At 36.4% G+C, this 16,780-nt stretch overlaps 1 protein-coding gene across 1 annotated transcript; it reads left to right on the plus strand.

Moving 5' to 3' along the window:
• Window positions 1-927: 927 nt before the first annotated feature.
• Window positions 928-15,247, plus strand: LOC103464373 (suppressor of tumorigenicity 7 protein-like). The gene is made up of 15 exons (XM_008408422.2): window positions 928-1,132; window positions 1,543-1,625; window positions 2,627-2,786; window positions 2,871-2,925; window positions 3,075-3,190; window positions 3,262-3,340; window positions 3,743-3,831; window positions 4,211-4,311; window positions 4,481-4,595; window positions 4,703-4,775; window positions 4,871-4,973; window positions 11,565-11,715; window positions 11,862-11,954; window positions 12,079-12,218; window positions 13,925-15,247. Exons 1-15 carry the CDS (start codon window positions 964-966, stop codon window positions 14,018-14,020), a joined length of 1,623 nt encoding a protein of 540 aa, XP_008406644.1. The 5' UTR covers window positions 928-963; the 3' UTR covers window positions 14,021-15,247.
• The last annotated feature ends 1,533 nt before the right edge of the window (window positions 15,248-16,780 follow it).

The raw sequence follows: 16,780 nt of genomic DNA on the forward strand, positions 1-16,780 counted from the left end.
TGCATTGATATAATGTTGAATTACAAATCAGACTTAATGTTAATAATATACTTTGTACATCAGTTCTTATTATAAAACGTAACTGATTTTAAATTAGACTCTTCTATAAAATAGAAATAAACTCTTTACTCCGTTTAATGTATTATGTAAATATATTTCTATAAATATATTATTCAGGCTTTACCAAAGATACTATATGGCTGTTTAAAAGAAGACACTGTTTTAGTTACTTTTTACTTTGCTTCATGTTGTTACAAAAGTTGCCTAAAAACACTAGGCTAATTATGTAAATGCCATCTGTGAAACCAACCAGTTATGATAATATTTCTAGTTTATTTTTTTAGTATTTTAATCATTTAATCAAAAGAATTTGTCCTCTTTTTTGGGTTGGTGTGATCATACAATAAGCAATGTCAATGAACTGAAAAAAAGAATTGCGAGGATAATTAGACATTGCAGTTGGTTTTCCCTGATGGTAAAATTATACATTCAAACTCATAAATATTTGGTTCACTGTTTATCAGTAAATTACAGAAAACTTTCAGATTTTCCCCTAATTCTGCCTTGGTAAAATATCAATCCAGAATTATACCAGAATCGTGTTGATGGCTACAGAACCATCAACAGAGCTTTGCAGAGCATTGATTCCTCTGCAAAGTTTATCCATATATTAGAGGGGTTATTTAATTATGACAAATTTCTTGTTTTTAAAATTTAAGTTGGTTGTTCTATAATCATTCCACCTCCCAAAATGAATATAACATTCATGTCCATCATGATGTATCAAAACCTCTGGATGGCCCTTCAACTTGTTCAATTAAATTCGTCACACAAGAGCCATTGACTTAAAAGTGTTTACAGAATTCTATTTTATTTCCGGAAATTGATTTTGCAACTACAAAATAAAAGCAGTTTGACTTCGATGGTCACGTGACGCCACTGTTTACAGACATCCGGAGAAACATGGAGGACACCATTGGCAGTAATCCCCCATCTCTCGGATTTTTAGAGAAATTGAAGTCTTGGCTTTCCTGGTCATGGACTTACGTATGCTTCGTTTGGTTCGGCATGGTGCTGATTATGGTATATGTCGTGTGGAGTCCGCTGAAACTGCAGGAAACTCTTACTTCAGGTAAATTATTGCAGTTTGATGCTAGCTGCTGTTAGCCTTAGGGTTTGTAGCTTTTATCTCAGCAGCCGTTATTTTGACAGCTCGTTGTTTGTGTGGTGAGTACACGAACAAAGATGGTCTTTTGTGCGGAATTTGTCTGTTTAGTTACATTCTATCATGTGATATTTAACATTTTTCCCATTCTTAATGAATATTTTTATTTTTTTAGAAGTATGCTCTTTACATTAGTCGGTTAAATTAGCTAAATAGCGTCAAATGCGACAGCAGATATTTTATTGTCATATAAATGCAAAAAAGTAGTTATGTTTGAACTTTCATTTATTGTCATATTGAGAAACGACACGGAACAGCACATTTTTGTGGTTTAGGTTGCACAAATCTGACTGCTCTACTTCATGTTTGTCTTTCAGCTTCAGTGTTTCTGAACACTCTCACTCCTAAATTCTACGTGGCTCTCACCGGAACCTCTTCCCTTATCTCTGGTCTTATCCTTGTAAGTTTCCAACTCGACTATTAAAGCTTTTTATTTATGCTATCTCGGTGCTAACTTTTCACCCTCTGAAGGATACACCATCGCCATCCAAAGGGCTTTTGTTCTGCACATCTTTAGTGGGTATAAAAAGTTGAAACAGCTCTGTTAAAGAGATTAAGACATCACTTTTCTTTTCTGGAACACACTGTCTTCCCACCTTCCTTTGTCAGGTGGAAAGTGCTAATGGCTTGAAAATAATTTTGTGCATATCTTATCAATGACACCTTTTGGCAAATTGACCCTTATGGTGCTTTGGGAGCTGTCGGTGGACCTTGACTTTGACTTTAAAATGTAACTTAAGAAAATATCAAGAAAACCCAAAACGAGCAGGTGAACTTTATTTAGGGTTGATCATAAGCACTTTAAATGATGGTAAATTTATGCACTCCCAACAGGTGTTGAATGTAATGGTTAATTATGAACAAAGCCAAATACCCAGTTATAGGAGTGTGTGCACATCTACAGAACCACATTAAAATTTTTATGATTTTTTTTTTACTTGACCAAGACTTTTAATAACTACTGTGGATGCATGTCTGTAATGGAATTCCAATTTCAAAACACGATCCCTCAATGAAAGTTCTAGGTTAGTTTCAGTTAGTCAAAACAATTGTAAAAGTATTTTATTCTGTCTGAATTTAACTCTTTAAACACTTGTCAATATTCCTTTTAAACCATTTTCTAAAAGTTTTGTTTTCGGATCAACATAATGACTCACAAATGTTCAATTTCTTTTCACATATTTTGATACATTGCTATTTCTCTTTAACCCTTCATCTACCACCTTCTATTTGTGTCTTTTTGAATTTATTTAAACATGAGTATTTTTAATTGATTGTTTTGCATTGTTAAGATTTAGAATTATTGGCATGCTCTCTAATGTTAGTTTATAATGACATGAGAATATAACTATTGCTTTATATTTGTTTCTCTTCAATGCTTTTTTTTTTTACTTGGAACAGATTTTTGAGTGGTGGTATTTTCGCAAATATGGCACGTCCTTTATTGAGCAAGTGTCTGTGAGCCACCTGCGTCCTCTGCTGGGTGGGGTGGAGAGCAGCTCATCAACTGGTCTCTTCTCATCAGTTAATGGAGAGGCAGATTCCAGACCCAGTGTTTCTGGTAAATAAATATGAGCTTTGTGTATTTAAAAGCAGTAGGAATCTTAATACTCCATGTGCTGACAAGTTGTCCTGCTTTTGATAGATTGCAAGGTCTGGAGGAATCCTTTAAACCTTTTCAGAGGAGCAGAATACAACAGGTATGTATGACAATAACTAGCTGCTGTTTTAAGTCATCTAAAAATTATAATTCATGATAGAAACCACACTTTATTAAATATATTATTTATGAGTGAGAAATTGTACTTATTTTAGTTTAAGTTTCTGGTGAAATATGTATGTACTGCAGGTACACCTGGGTGACAGGGAAGGAACCTTTGACCTATTATGATATGAACCTTTCTGCTCAAGATCATCAGACCTTTTTCACAGGAGATACTCAACAGTTAAGGCCAGAGGATGCAGGTTTGTTAGACGTTACTTCTAACTCATTGTTAAATAACCCTCATAAACCTTAGCTCGTTATATCTCCGTAGTGATGCAGAAGGCATGGAGAGAGAGAAATCCTCAGGCCAGGATCAGAGCTGCTTACCAGGCCATAGAAATGAACCATGAGTAAGTTCTACTTTTACACAGCTGCCAATCATGTCCCAGATCATGCTACTGAAACTTCAAAAATCACAACATAAATCCATAGTTTTTAGGGATTTACATTAGTATTTGACCTGTCGAAGCTATTGAAGAGAAAATGTATACATTTTAATCACTTGATTGGTGATAACCTAATAATAACAGTACAATGACACAGCTCCTATGACACAGATGTGTCATAGGAGCTTGTTTGCATATCTGATGAATCGTCTTGAATATATGTTGTTCTTTTTTTCCCCCCTTTCTTATAAATTATGCTATTTTACATTGGGTACATCTGCAAAAAACAGTAGTTTCTAGTTGTCAAATTCAAAAGAGATATTTTGTGTGTTTTTTGTTCATTTTTGTGCATATTTGCATGTGCAGATGTGCTGCTGCGTACGTGCTGCTAGCAGAAGAGGAAGCCACAACCATCACAGAAGCTGAACGCCTCTTTAGAAAAGCACTGAGTTTTGGTAAGGATGGACGCGACTGAACAGTGATTCCTGAAATCCAAAAGCTGATCAATTAAAATGCAAGTCCCCAAAGTTGGTGAATATACTCAGCAAAGTAATTGTCCATGGTAATGGATGTAGTCAAGTGCAATGTAAAATTCTGCATGCTCTTTTGCAACACCAGATCTCAAATGTGTAAAGTATTGACTTTAGTCTGCAGTTGGTTCATTAATTTCTGTAAAGAGCTGTGCAATTATATATTGCTGTAACTTTGACCTCTGCTAATTAGCAGCTTCTTCTATATTCGTTCTGTTTACTGGATGCATATGTTAATTCTACTTGTGTTCCGCATTTTTTAACACTTCTTGAACACTGCATATGTCTTCTTTGCGACCTACAGCTGGGAAAGATATCAATCTACTGGTTTACATTAAACGCAGACTGGCGATGTGTGCACGCAAACTGGGCCGGATTAAAGAAGCAGTAAAAATGATGAGAGATGTGAGTTTCTCTCAAACAAACGCATATCTGTCCAAATGTATTTGTGTGTGTGTATATATATATATATATATATATTGTATATGTGTATATATATTGTATATGTGTATACACACACACAAAATACATTTCAGAATATGTAGTGCTAATGTGATTTAAAATCTCATTTCAGTTAATGAAAGAGTTCCCATTGTTGGGAATGCTAAATATACATGAAAATCTCTTGGAGGCACTATTGGAGCTTCAGGCATACGCTGATGTCCAAGCAGTCCTCGCAAAATATGATGGTAAGACTAAACGGAATGTTGAATATTTTGCAACTAGTCGTAGAAAGTAGCTCTGATGTCACAATAATTGTACAACATCCACAAAACTATTTCTGCTTTTATTTTAGATATTAGTTTGCCAAAATCTGCCACTATCTGCTACACATCTGCACTGCTGAAAGCACGGGCAGTTTCAGATAAGTATGTTCCTATTTGTCTTAACTAAGTAGTTGCTAATCTTGTAAATCATCTGCTGTCCATATCATTTAAACCCACTGTCTGTGACTTTTTTTCAGGTTTTCTCCAGAAGCAGCCTCTAGACGAGGGCTGAGCACAGCAGAGATGAATGCTGTGGAGGCGATACACAGAGCTGTTGAGTTCAATCCACATGTGCCAAAGGTCAGTAATAAGTATAAACTGGACCTCATGAAAGCTTTACATCAATGTAATAAGTGATATTTAACTATGAAATAATGGGCTGGACTTTATTTTACTAACTCATCCTACTCATAAACCCTAAATACAAAGAAGTACCCTCTGACAATTCTATATTTTGAAATACCTGAATCATTTTCAATTTATTTTTTTTAATTGTCAGATGGAACAATAAGTGAAGCAATCAAGAACACTGTGTTTGCAGATAAAAGTGTTGACATACTGCTGACTCACCAGCAGATGTCAGTGTGGGTCATTGTACCTAAAATCTCAGCATATTCTCAGTTCAGACAAGCCTTGTTGAACTCTTTGATATATCTGTTCTTTTTTTTTTTATTTCACGCTTGCTTAACAATGCTTTGAAACTGTACATGGTTTTTTTTGTTCAAATGTTCTGTTTAAAACATATCATAGCATAACAGAAGAGTTATGTTTTGCTGGATTTACATTGAACCGAAGGAACACGAAACTGTACCTGAATGCCTCTGTACGCCTCTTTTAAATGTTACATCAGTTGCATGTCTGTGATTAAATATCACAGAAATATACACAGTCACACATCCTCGTGTTCTAAAGAGGAGAGTGTGTTAGTTTGTGTGAATGTTAATGACACAACATTCATTTATATTCATCATTTGTGTTTGTTTATTTGGATCTCCATTAGCCTTTGCCGTAACAATGGCTACTCTTCCTGTGTTCCACATCACTTTCGTTTTAAAGTGAGAGTCCTCATCTTCTTCCCCTGTCCTGGGAAGGAAGATGAGGAGAGATGGTGGGAGTCACCATCTCTCTTCTCAACACATACCCTCATTTTGCTTTCTTATCTTCCTATCTTCCCTTACCCCATCTTCATCCAAAACTGAGCACACTTTTCATCATGATATATTGGAGCGTTCAACATTTACTTTTTGACCCAGAATTGTCCTACATGCTCAGGGCTCCCTCCTTCTCTCTCATATAACAGTCTATGGTATGAAAATGCAAACACTGAAAAGTGGGGGCAGGGTGTTGTTTTGAGCTGTCTGCAACTTCTGATGGATGAGTGCACCTGTAACTCTGCCCTTTGTAGAAATGTTCTCATCTCTTGAGCTACAAAAGATGCCTTGCAACTATTCTGTCTGACATGTAGTCCCCTCTCAGTTTCTGATCCAAAACACTAATCACACATTAGTCACTTCTAGAAAACTAATTTGAAATGGATTTAAAAATCAATGAGTCTTGGAAAAACTCATGCCAAAATGTAAATACATTTGTTTTGCCGTAATTACATTTCTTGTTTAAAATAATCCACAAAAATCATTTATATTAGACTTAAAACAACTACATTAACAAATAAACAGATTTTTTTTTTTCAACAGTAGGAGTAAAGCCCTAATCTCCCAAAGCCTGGGTCCTTTTTGTTGTGGCACCTGTGGTTGAGAGAGGATCTGAAAATTGTGGGTTTGAATTAAGATTTCTCGATGTGCCCCTGCGCAAGACACTTAACTCAAAGTTGTCTAATAATTTGCTTATCGGCATGTGAATAGATGAATCTGGCCCTAATGTAAAGTAAGTGAACTGTATGAGCAGAAAAACCTTATATGATTTCAGTTTAGCATTTGTTATTATGATCAAAGTGTATTTTTGTGTCACTGGTACTGTTCAGATCTGATTTACATGAAAACACTGCTTACAAAAGCATTGTGGCCATTTAGGATGCATCACGTGTGACTTGATAACAATCCGGTCTGGTTTAAATATCAGAGCTGCAATGAAGTAAAACAAACAAATTAGAGGGGCATTTCTTTTTTCTTTCTTTTTGTCTCTTCAAAAATGAAAATAAATGTAAATTTTGCATGCACATGTACTGTATGTCTGAAAGAAAAAGAAACTGGTAAATGCCTTTCCCCTATTTCCAGCAGTTGGATATGCACAGCCCCCAGCTACTGCATTAACACCCATATACTCAACACATCAGTATGTTTATTACTGATTTACAGGTGTGAATTTATGTAACCAGATGTCAAACGGTGCTTATGATTTTACAATGAGACAAATTAAATGAGTTTACAGCCTTTCTAAAGAGACCTGGAAAATTAAGACAGCTTTTTAGTAAACCTAGTGATCCATCCATCCATTTTCTTTACCCCCTTGTCCCTTGGTGGGGTCGGGAGGGTTGCTGGTGCCCATCTCCAGCTAACGTTCCGGGCGAGAGGCGGGGTACACCCTGGACAGGTCGCCAGTCTGTCGCAGTAAACCTAATGATGATAATTTTTAATAAGCACAATAGCAATCTTACCTTTTTAAATAATTGTGTTCTCATTGATAAGGTATAGCATAGTCTATACAACTACTATAATAAATTACAACTGATGGCAGGATTACTAGAAACAAATATTTTTAATTCTATTATATCTTTTTGGATTATATTTCTTAAAAAGTAACTGACATTGACCTTAAAGAGTATCCTAAAATGTTAGAAAATTGGCCAAGAGCTCTTCTGTAGTTGACTGTTGACACGTCTGGTGGTTAGAATCAGCTTGGTGACCTAACTAGATGTTTTTAAATGAATAAATTCATTGAGGATAAAGTGGTTTATATATGACGAGTGTGAGGAGAATATTATTCAAGGCTTTATTATTTGAGCTCGTTCAGGCTTGTCAAAGCCAGTAAAATGTCCACACAAGTAATCTTTATCCACATACAATTCAGTGTGGCTAAACGCTGTCGTCCTCGCACACAGCTGCTTTCCTTTTTTCTTCTCAGGTTTTCTATCTTGCCTCAAGTTCTCCTTTGTCGGTTTCTATTTTGTTCTCCTCCTCTTCTTGTAGTCTTCTATTAATCTTCATTTCTTTTTTCCATCTGTCTGCCAATTCTATTTAGCCAATGTATGAACTGGTATTTCGGAAACTCGACAGTTTTGTAAATGGTTGCAGAGCCAACTACACGTCCCTGCTACCTTGATCTGCTTTATATTTACATTTACAACCCCGTTTGGCAATCCACATTCATTTTTAAGCTTGCAGGGTGATCCAATTACAATTTTTTTTGCTAGTTTACTTCAGCAGCAGTTTTTCATCACAGAGCTTGAAATATGGACTTTTCATGTTGCCACCAAAATAGGCTATTCAGTTTGTAAATTGAGACACAGAAACAGGATTAAGTTAGTTTGAAACAAAGATGCATGAGGTTTGATTTTGACAGCAAAAATGGAGCAGCTATAGATATCTGCCATGTAGTTTCAGATTTACCCAAATGCTGAAAGGTTTCTGGTATTTTCCCTTCCTGTAGTAAAATTGGCTAAAGCTGTATGTTAATGAGTTTTTTAATCTTTTTATTTCAAGTTTCAAAAATGCATGCCCATCAATCATACAGCAACTACAAAGCTGATGTCATTGTTGCTTGTATGTCAGAGGCAAAAAGAGCCACAGAAGAAAATCAGACGGAGGCTTATGGGTTATGTTCTGGGCTTATGAGTGCCCCAGGATAAAAGGAGAACACATGAAACTCAATCCCTTCATCAAAGAGGCGGCTGGGACTAAAGAGCCAGACCTCAGAACAGGGTGGTGGTGGTGGGGTGTGTGACTAAGGTGTCACCAAGTCTAATGCCATGGCATGTGAGGAAGAACAGCTGAGCGGCTCTCTAAATGGTTAATCTTAAAACACAGAAGAGGCAGGTCTGCGCGACTGCTGTATACTCTCCGCTTGTTATCAACAGCACTTCAGTATGGGTAAAGACAGAAATAAAGCTGGGAAAAAACCTACTTCACTTTTTCAAGATTATGTTACAGAAAGATTTTGCATTTGCTGACCTCTCCTTCCTTCCTCTAAAGGGTTGTTTCTGTCTGTGGGTTTCAAAATGTATCTTGTAGTGCTTATTTAGGACACAAATTTGCAAAATTGATTTTTATTAGATTTTTAAATGGAGTTTTCTCCATGATTTTTGACCTTTTGTCAATGGATGGATGCAACCTACATTTCTGATGAAAGATTTTTATGAAAGACGACTCCTCACATTGAAGAGATTTCAAAAGCAGCCTTAAGTCAATTTCCTGTCTTACCATGTTTGTTGGTGAATAAAAAAAAAACATGCCAATTTGTTTCAGAAAATTAAATGGCTGTTACGGGGTCTCTCATATTTTAAGTATGTGTATTATGTTTGTAAATGACATATGGAGATAATATTGGCAAAGGCAACACTTTTCTGTTCATGTTGATCAAAGCGCTTTACATTTAAACCAGATTCACCCAATCCTACTTACAAACTTACACAAATAACTCACCTTTTGGATTGTAGGACATCTATCTTCCCACTGATCCACAGTCATATAGGTTGTAGGTATAGTTCTTGTATTCTGGCATGGAAACTGCAGTACTGTCAGAAGTGTGCTTCTTTTTAAAGGATTATTTTTGTTGATTTAGTTTTTTTCATATTTAATGATCAACTAATTATCCAGGAAAAAAGTTCAATCGTATGATTGAATCAAAATGTAGACCAGGTTGACATCAGTTCAAGAGTTCAGCATGCAGAGAAACATGCACAGTCAGTGCAGTCCGAATGCCTGCTTAAGATTCACATAGGATGAGGCCATGTCATAAATGGGACATTGTTGTGAAATTTTGGTACTTGGGTAAGTTTTTTTTTCCCCAGATTGTATGTATGATATTTATGGCATGTATGATATTTATGACATCAGCATAGTTGCTATGCTGATGTCAAGGAATATTTTGGCAAGTCCAAGTAGTTTTTTGGCAGTCTGGCTTTGCTGTAATTCAAATTGTGTATGCTTGCCATGTCAAATGCTAGGCAATGCTGGAACATTATTACTTAAAGCTATGCTTTTTTTTTATTTGCCATTGAAACACAAAACAGATGTATAATAGAGGTAGAGCATATTTGTTTCCGGTGCTTTAATGAAGACAACAAAAAAAGACTTTTCATCATAGCAATGTTTGAAAACTGTCTTATGTGCATGCTACACATTCTTATTGATTCTTTCACATCCATGTGAAAGACTAAAACAACATAGAGAACATTAGAGGTTGTATACCTTGTGTGACTGTCAAACTGAGAGAAATGAAAAGAGAAGTTGTAGAAAGAGGAGGATGAGCCTGGTCAGGCTGGGCAGGCTGCGGTCCAGGGGGCGAGGGGTGAAGCAGCGTGGTCAGGCTGGTTGGCTGAGCCTCTGACCATGGAGGGGATTAGACAGGATTAACTCTGGGCCAACCTTCCCAAAGTGTCAGTCTGAGATCCAGAGCTCTGTGATGCTGGCCGCCTGGGAATCCAGCCCAGGGGGCCCCCAGCCTTGCACAGGGGCTTTGTTCTACAGACTCCCTTGCTACACTTGGCACCACAGAGGTAAATTATAGAGTGGCAGGTTCATCATCGTGCATCGTGCATCGAGCTAATAGTGACTTCCTTAACATTTGCATAATTTAACTAATATATGTATGACAGAAAAACATTAAACAAAACACCTTTACTTGTATTTCAAGAAGCTTGTCATCTGTTATTTCAGGCAGACTGCCTGTTTAGTCAGCTGTTGTCAACTCAGTGGTCAAAACTAATTCACTGAACAAACTTAGAGTTGGTAAAGAATAGAGGGCTGATCTGGACATGTTACACATTCATAAAATGAACTGTAACAATAACAGAAAGCTTGGGAACACCCCAGCCTCTCCCCCTCCATGCAATTGCAAAACAAGGCTCTCAAAAATACCTCACAAATACCTCACATGATGAAAATATATTTTCAGTCTGCAGGGAGTTTAGCAGGACGAGTTGCACAATTCGACTCAGTCAAATACTGACTGAGAATCTATTAGTGCAATAAAAGTAAACTATTGAAACTGCATAAAAGTGTCAGATTTTTCAAATTTTTATGCTTTTTAAATAGATACAATATTACACCACGTCAAATAAATTGATGCATTCATTTGAAAACAAGATTGTACGACTTTAATTTACAATTGGGTTGAAATATGCACTTCTTGTGTTCACATAAAAACATAGGTAATGTTTCCATCTGCTTTATTTTTCTCCTGCCTTTTTATGTCAGTTTTGTTTTCATTTTCTTGAAACATATGTCTATTTTTCATGTATGGTGATTGTGGCATCATGCTGTAGGAAGGATTTTTCTCTGCGAAAATGGTTAGAATTAGTGAGAAGATGAATTTAGTAAACATACTTATGGGGTAAAAAAAAACTAAACAAACTTGCATATTAAGACTTAAAACGTTGTAAAAAGTTAGAGATATTCCACAGAAAGACTCAAAACAAAAGGCCAAATACAAATATATGCCACACTTTTCAGCTCCTTACTTGTAAAACTTCTGAAAATTATATATAATTTTCCTTCCACTTCACATTTGGACACTACTTTTTATTGGTCTGTCTTACAAAATATCAATAAGGCACATTGGTGCTTTAGACAAAATGTGGCAATGTTCAAGAGGTATTGGTTTTTTGCAAAGCATCATATGACTCTGACTTGTGATCAGACCCCAAAACGAATTGGAGACCATGCAAGACAAACATTTAACATTATTCATCATTTTTTTATTTCCCATTTATAGTACTTGTTAGAGATGAAGAGCCTGATTCTGCCTCCCGAGCACATCTTAAAGAGGGGGGACAGTGAGGCAGTAGCATACGCTTTCTTCCACCTGCAACACTGGAAAAGAGCAGAAGGAGCCTTAAACCTGCTACACTGCACCTGGGAGGGCAGTATGTATCACTGTTTGTATTCTTGCTTTACCACAATCTAATTCTAGCAAATGTGTCCTTTTTTCCCTTTGTCACATTTTTTTTTTTTTTATAATTTCCTAATGTCTTGGATAAATCTTTGTTATAACCAGTTTCTGTCATTTCAGCCTTCCGGATAATTCCATACCCCTTGGAAAAGGGTCACCTATTTTACCCCTACCCAGGATGCACAGAAACGGCAGATAGAGAACTGCTCCCCTGTACGTTTCAGCAGCTTCAACCTGCTCTAGAAGGGTTTATCTTCCCTTTTTGAGCAATTTGGAACAATTATCTTCCATTTATATCAATTTTTCTGGGTGTATTTTTTTCTTATTTTTGTTCCAGCTTTTCATGAGGTGTCTGTATACCCAAAGAAAGAGCTTCCCTTCTTCATACTCTTCACAGCAGGCCTTTGCTCTTTCACTGCCATGCTGGCCATGCTCACACATCAGTTTCCTGAGCTCATGGGTGTTTTTGCCAAAGCAGTAAGTATTGTCATTGCGTAACTCTGACATATTATGAACATCTATTGATAGTGATTTTAAATATTTTAAATTAGTTATTTAGAAGTTAGTTATCTTCTGCTAATTTATGGGCTTTTTGTTGAAAATACATCACTTTCAGCTTCTGTCTTCAATGTCTGCCAGTACCATAAGCTTCATGGCAGCCTAACCTTTAAAGGCTATAAATGAGTGAATGGGTTCCTATTATAGTTATTTGTTACAGAAACTGTTTTTAACCACACTCTGTACTCTGGAGTAATCTTTAGTTTATGGTTGACTTGTTTATTACGTCTGACTACATAGACTCATTGGGCCTTCTTTCGTCACAGAAACAAGGTCATAGAGAACATGTTGTGCTCTTTGCTTTGTTTTATTAAAACTCGAGGGCAGAGTTTTACTCAACACCCAGGGTGCCTGGTTTGTGTAATGTTCTGTTAGAAAGCATGAAACCGTTAAGCTGAGGAATTCAGAGGTTAGCTCTGCCCTCTGAGGAGAAACAGATTTTAGTAAAGCTGCTGCTATGACTGCAGAGTTGTATTTACAGTCTGCAGGTTTTATTATTTATGGGTATCTGTCATGCATAATAAGTTGAATTATTTTATATTATTAAATTGGATTGGCTTTACAAGATGATTTACTGTTTTATTTAAATTATTGATGTGTCAAACGCATCAATCAAACTTGCGTAGCTTAATCAAGAATGCAACTTCCATCAGCAACTCGCTGCAGTTTTATTAGAAAATGTTCAGTGGTTTTCCAGGGCCTTTTACAGACTCGTTTTGTTTTTTCTTTTCTCTTTTTTTCGTTTTTATTCCTAAACCAGCTTTTATATAAAGAGACCCCTTTACAAGTATGAATGGATTTTGGATTAAAGGGGTTTATTATGCATTTTCCAGACACATAGTTCCATTCTTTAGCATAATCATGCAAATATATTACCTTCAACTGCTATGTATATATCAAACATAACTTGATTAGAAATGTGACTTTGCACCATAGGTGCATTCAAAGCCTTGAAATTAGCCTTTGTCTTTTTAAGAGCATTTCAACACTCTACCTTCAACACGTCATCACAACAATGCATTTCCATGATACCTTTTGCAAGCGTTCACATGAGCTCAGCAGACGTACAGTTTCACCAGGTGTTTGCTAATTGCTGCTGCCCCTAGTCAGTGGGGGAGGAGCTGAGGAGGGGTGCTCTGTGTGGTGGAAGCTCAGCTGCTGACTGAAGCTCCAAGGTGGAGTTCTGTGGAAATAGGCGGCACATTGTGTGAGCAGGTGTTTAGGAACCTTTAAATGGTTGCCATGGGAGATTCAAGGATTGCTCTAACATGCATGAATGAGTCAAAACAATACCTTGGGAAAGACATTATAACATGATAAAAAGGTCTTCTATACTCTGTTCATATTCAGCCTTTTTTATTTCAGAACCAAGAAAGTTAAGGATCACTTATTTATTTGAAAGTACAGAACAGGAAGCATGAATTCAAATGGCTGATAAAGATGTAGTTGTCACTTCATCTGTTCTGAAGTCTGACCATTAGTATCATTGCAAATAGAGCTGTTTAGAGCTGCCTGATTATTTACACATAATATATCCAGTATATTTTGGTATTCCTCAACATAAAATCTGAGAAACTTTTGGCACGATGAATTAAGGCTTGGTGTTGCTTTTCCTTTACTTACAGTTCTTCAGCACACTCTTTGCACCGCTGGGCTTCTTTGCAGACAAAATGGAAAACTTCATGCCGTCCAGTTTTTGGCACCAGCTGACTCGGATTTGACTTCATCTCTGTCTCACTCAGTCATTCACGTGTACACACACACACACACACACACACACACACACACACTTAATAAAAACACAAACACCAATCTCACTCAAAATTCTTGGACAAAAAGTGTTTGCTCTCCTGTCTTCAGCATTGCTGTCCACTTGCTGCATTGTTACTGATTATATTGGCCAGGGTTGTATCAACACAGCAATAACACTTCTAAGATGCTCTCCAACATGCTTCCAGCTAATAGGGGTTTTCCAAGAACTGATTTGGTGAATACCACTTACAACTAATTATCCTGTCATGTTGTTTGTATTGGTAAATTCAGGCATTTTTAGTTTTCATCAGAAAGCTACTGTTAAAATGAAATGATTAAGATCTGCATGTCCAATGCCCATTTAACCATTAGGTTTGTGTCTGTAAAAAGTCATGAAGGAAACTATATAATTTCTCATATGACGCATCTTCTTAGATGTGCCATATAATTGATCACTTTCCATTCTTTTTAAGCTAAACATGTACATGCCAAGCAGTCAGTATCTGATGTAAAAATAGATGTATTCCTGAAAATACAACTCTTTAAATTACTGAGAGGTGAAACCTAAGACTTATTCAATCACAAAGACTTTTAAATTAAGTCTCACTTAAAAACATTGACCTTGTTTTCAGATTTTATTACATTATTACATTGTCAGAACTAATTTGTCCAGTTGTAAATTATACTGACAAATCTTCACTTTGAGAGCATTTCCATAAGAACCATTATTGAAATAAAATGCCTTTGTTAGTATTCTATGCCACTGAACACATCTAGTTTGATTACAAATGATTCCTTAAAAATATAAACATAATTATTCTGTTGTTAAAGGGTTTAATGAACTGAAAAACTTTGCAATGGCTTTACTAATCCTTCGTATGCCCTTTCCAAATTGATTGTCCATCCTTTGGCTACACCAGTTCATGTGTGCAGAGTTGCAGGGATCTGGGGCCCATCGCCAATGGTCATTGAGTGGGAGGCGAGGTAAACCCTGAGCACAAATTGATAAAATGTATGGTAACCGATGACTATGTTTCATTCCAAGCTGATTTTTAAAAGTTGATGGCAAAATATCTACATTGTACTACTGAAATAAAGCAAGGCATGCTGAGGACAGGAGAATGTGTTAACAACTGTAATTACCTTCCAATGGGTTTGACAGCAAAACACCTACAATAAATGTCTCTTCCCTCTCATGTGTGATGTTTTTTTAATATATATATATATATATATATATATATACTGAAGTGGAATCAGCACCCCTATCCCTGTTGATTAAAAAAAAAAAAACTCCTACCACATGATGCTTCCTCCTCAATATGTCACTTTAGAGATGATGTGCTCATGTGCTCAAGCTGAAACATGTTTTAGTTCATCCCTAATCTGAATAACAAGAATAGCCCAAACAAAGAGCACACTTGTATGTTAAATGCATGGGGTTCAGTGAAAACATTGTTGAGTTGTAAAGGTTTTTTCGGGATGAATGACAATTCTTTCTTCTGACAGTAAAAAAAACACATAAACCACTCTGTGCCCCTGGGACAGTTTTAGCTCTGAGATGTTGTTAAACTGAGATGCTGATTTGATATAACTTTGTTGGCAGAGAATTCCTTTGATGCCACTCCTGTTATATTTACAGACTTCAACTGGGATCACATGTGGAGAATAAGGCACCACACAAATTGTTTTAAGTATGAGTAATAGTTAACTGTTGTTCCTTTATTGTTGGCGCAATTCAGCCAATTAAACAATAAATCAAGACAGTAAGCTTTATTATTTTTGTCCTCTGAATGCCACAGTCACAAAGAAGTATAAAAGGAGCTTTGGTTCCTTAAAGATACCATGAGGTCTTTATTGGTAATAAATGAAGTGTGACTTGGTATAAAACCAGTCAAATATTTCTAGATGAGCTATGCAAAAGTAAATTGCATCTAAAATGGTACATAGACTGAACTTCTATAACTCTTTTCCAGTCATTGTGACCACTCAAAGCGCTTTGCACCAGAGTCACATTCACACACCAATACGCAGCTTGGGGTTAAGTGCCTTGCCCAGAGGCACATCGACATGTTTCATTAGGAAGCTTGAAATCTAACCTACAACCTTCCGATCGCAAGACAACTACTCTACTCACAAAGTATACAGACTTGTCAGGTGTACTTCAAGACCTTTGCCCTGTTTCCCCCTGGACCAAAGCTTCACTTGGACAAAAGAATCTGGCCTCAGTCCAACCTGAACAATTTCATCATCAGATAAAATTTATTTTGTTGAATGAAAAAAATACCTAAATTTAAAATGTCTTCATTAACATACTCAAAAGCTGAACTTTTAATACAGATCAAACCCAGGAGCGTTTTAAATCAGTCAGAAGTTATTGCTTACAACTTTCACCTTTCTAATCTTTAAGAAAAACAAACCCACCTCAGACTACTGAAGAAATTGAAAACAGACTATTTTACTTGTAATTGACTTTTGACTTGGTGTATCATTTGGCTTTGTTTAAAGCACTTTCTCTTGGCTGTTGTTCGCATTGCGTGGTCTTGAAACAATTTCTTCATTTTTAATGTTCGTAGCTTGTTGTCAAATTCATTTAGGTCCATAAACCCTTCTAAAGACTTGTGTCTGAGAAGGCCTAACACTGCTGCTTTACCAGATGTTAGGCTGTCATATTTAAGATCTTGAGCCATTACAATGGTTTTTGTAATGTTTTGGCTCATTTCCTGACAATT

The sequence above is a fragment of the Poecilia reticulata genome, chromosome 5 (assembly GCF_904066995.2).
Source record: "Poecilia reticulata chromosome 5, P_reticulata-male-v2, whole genome shotgun sequence".
Classification (NCBI taxonomy): Eukaryota; Metazoa; Chordata; class Actinopteri; order Cyprinodontiformes; family Poeciliidae; genus Poecilia; species Poecilia reticulata.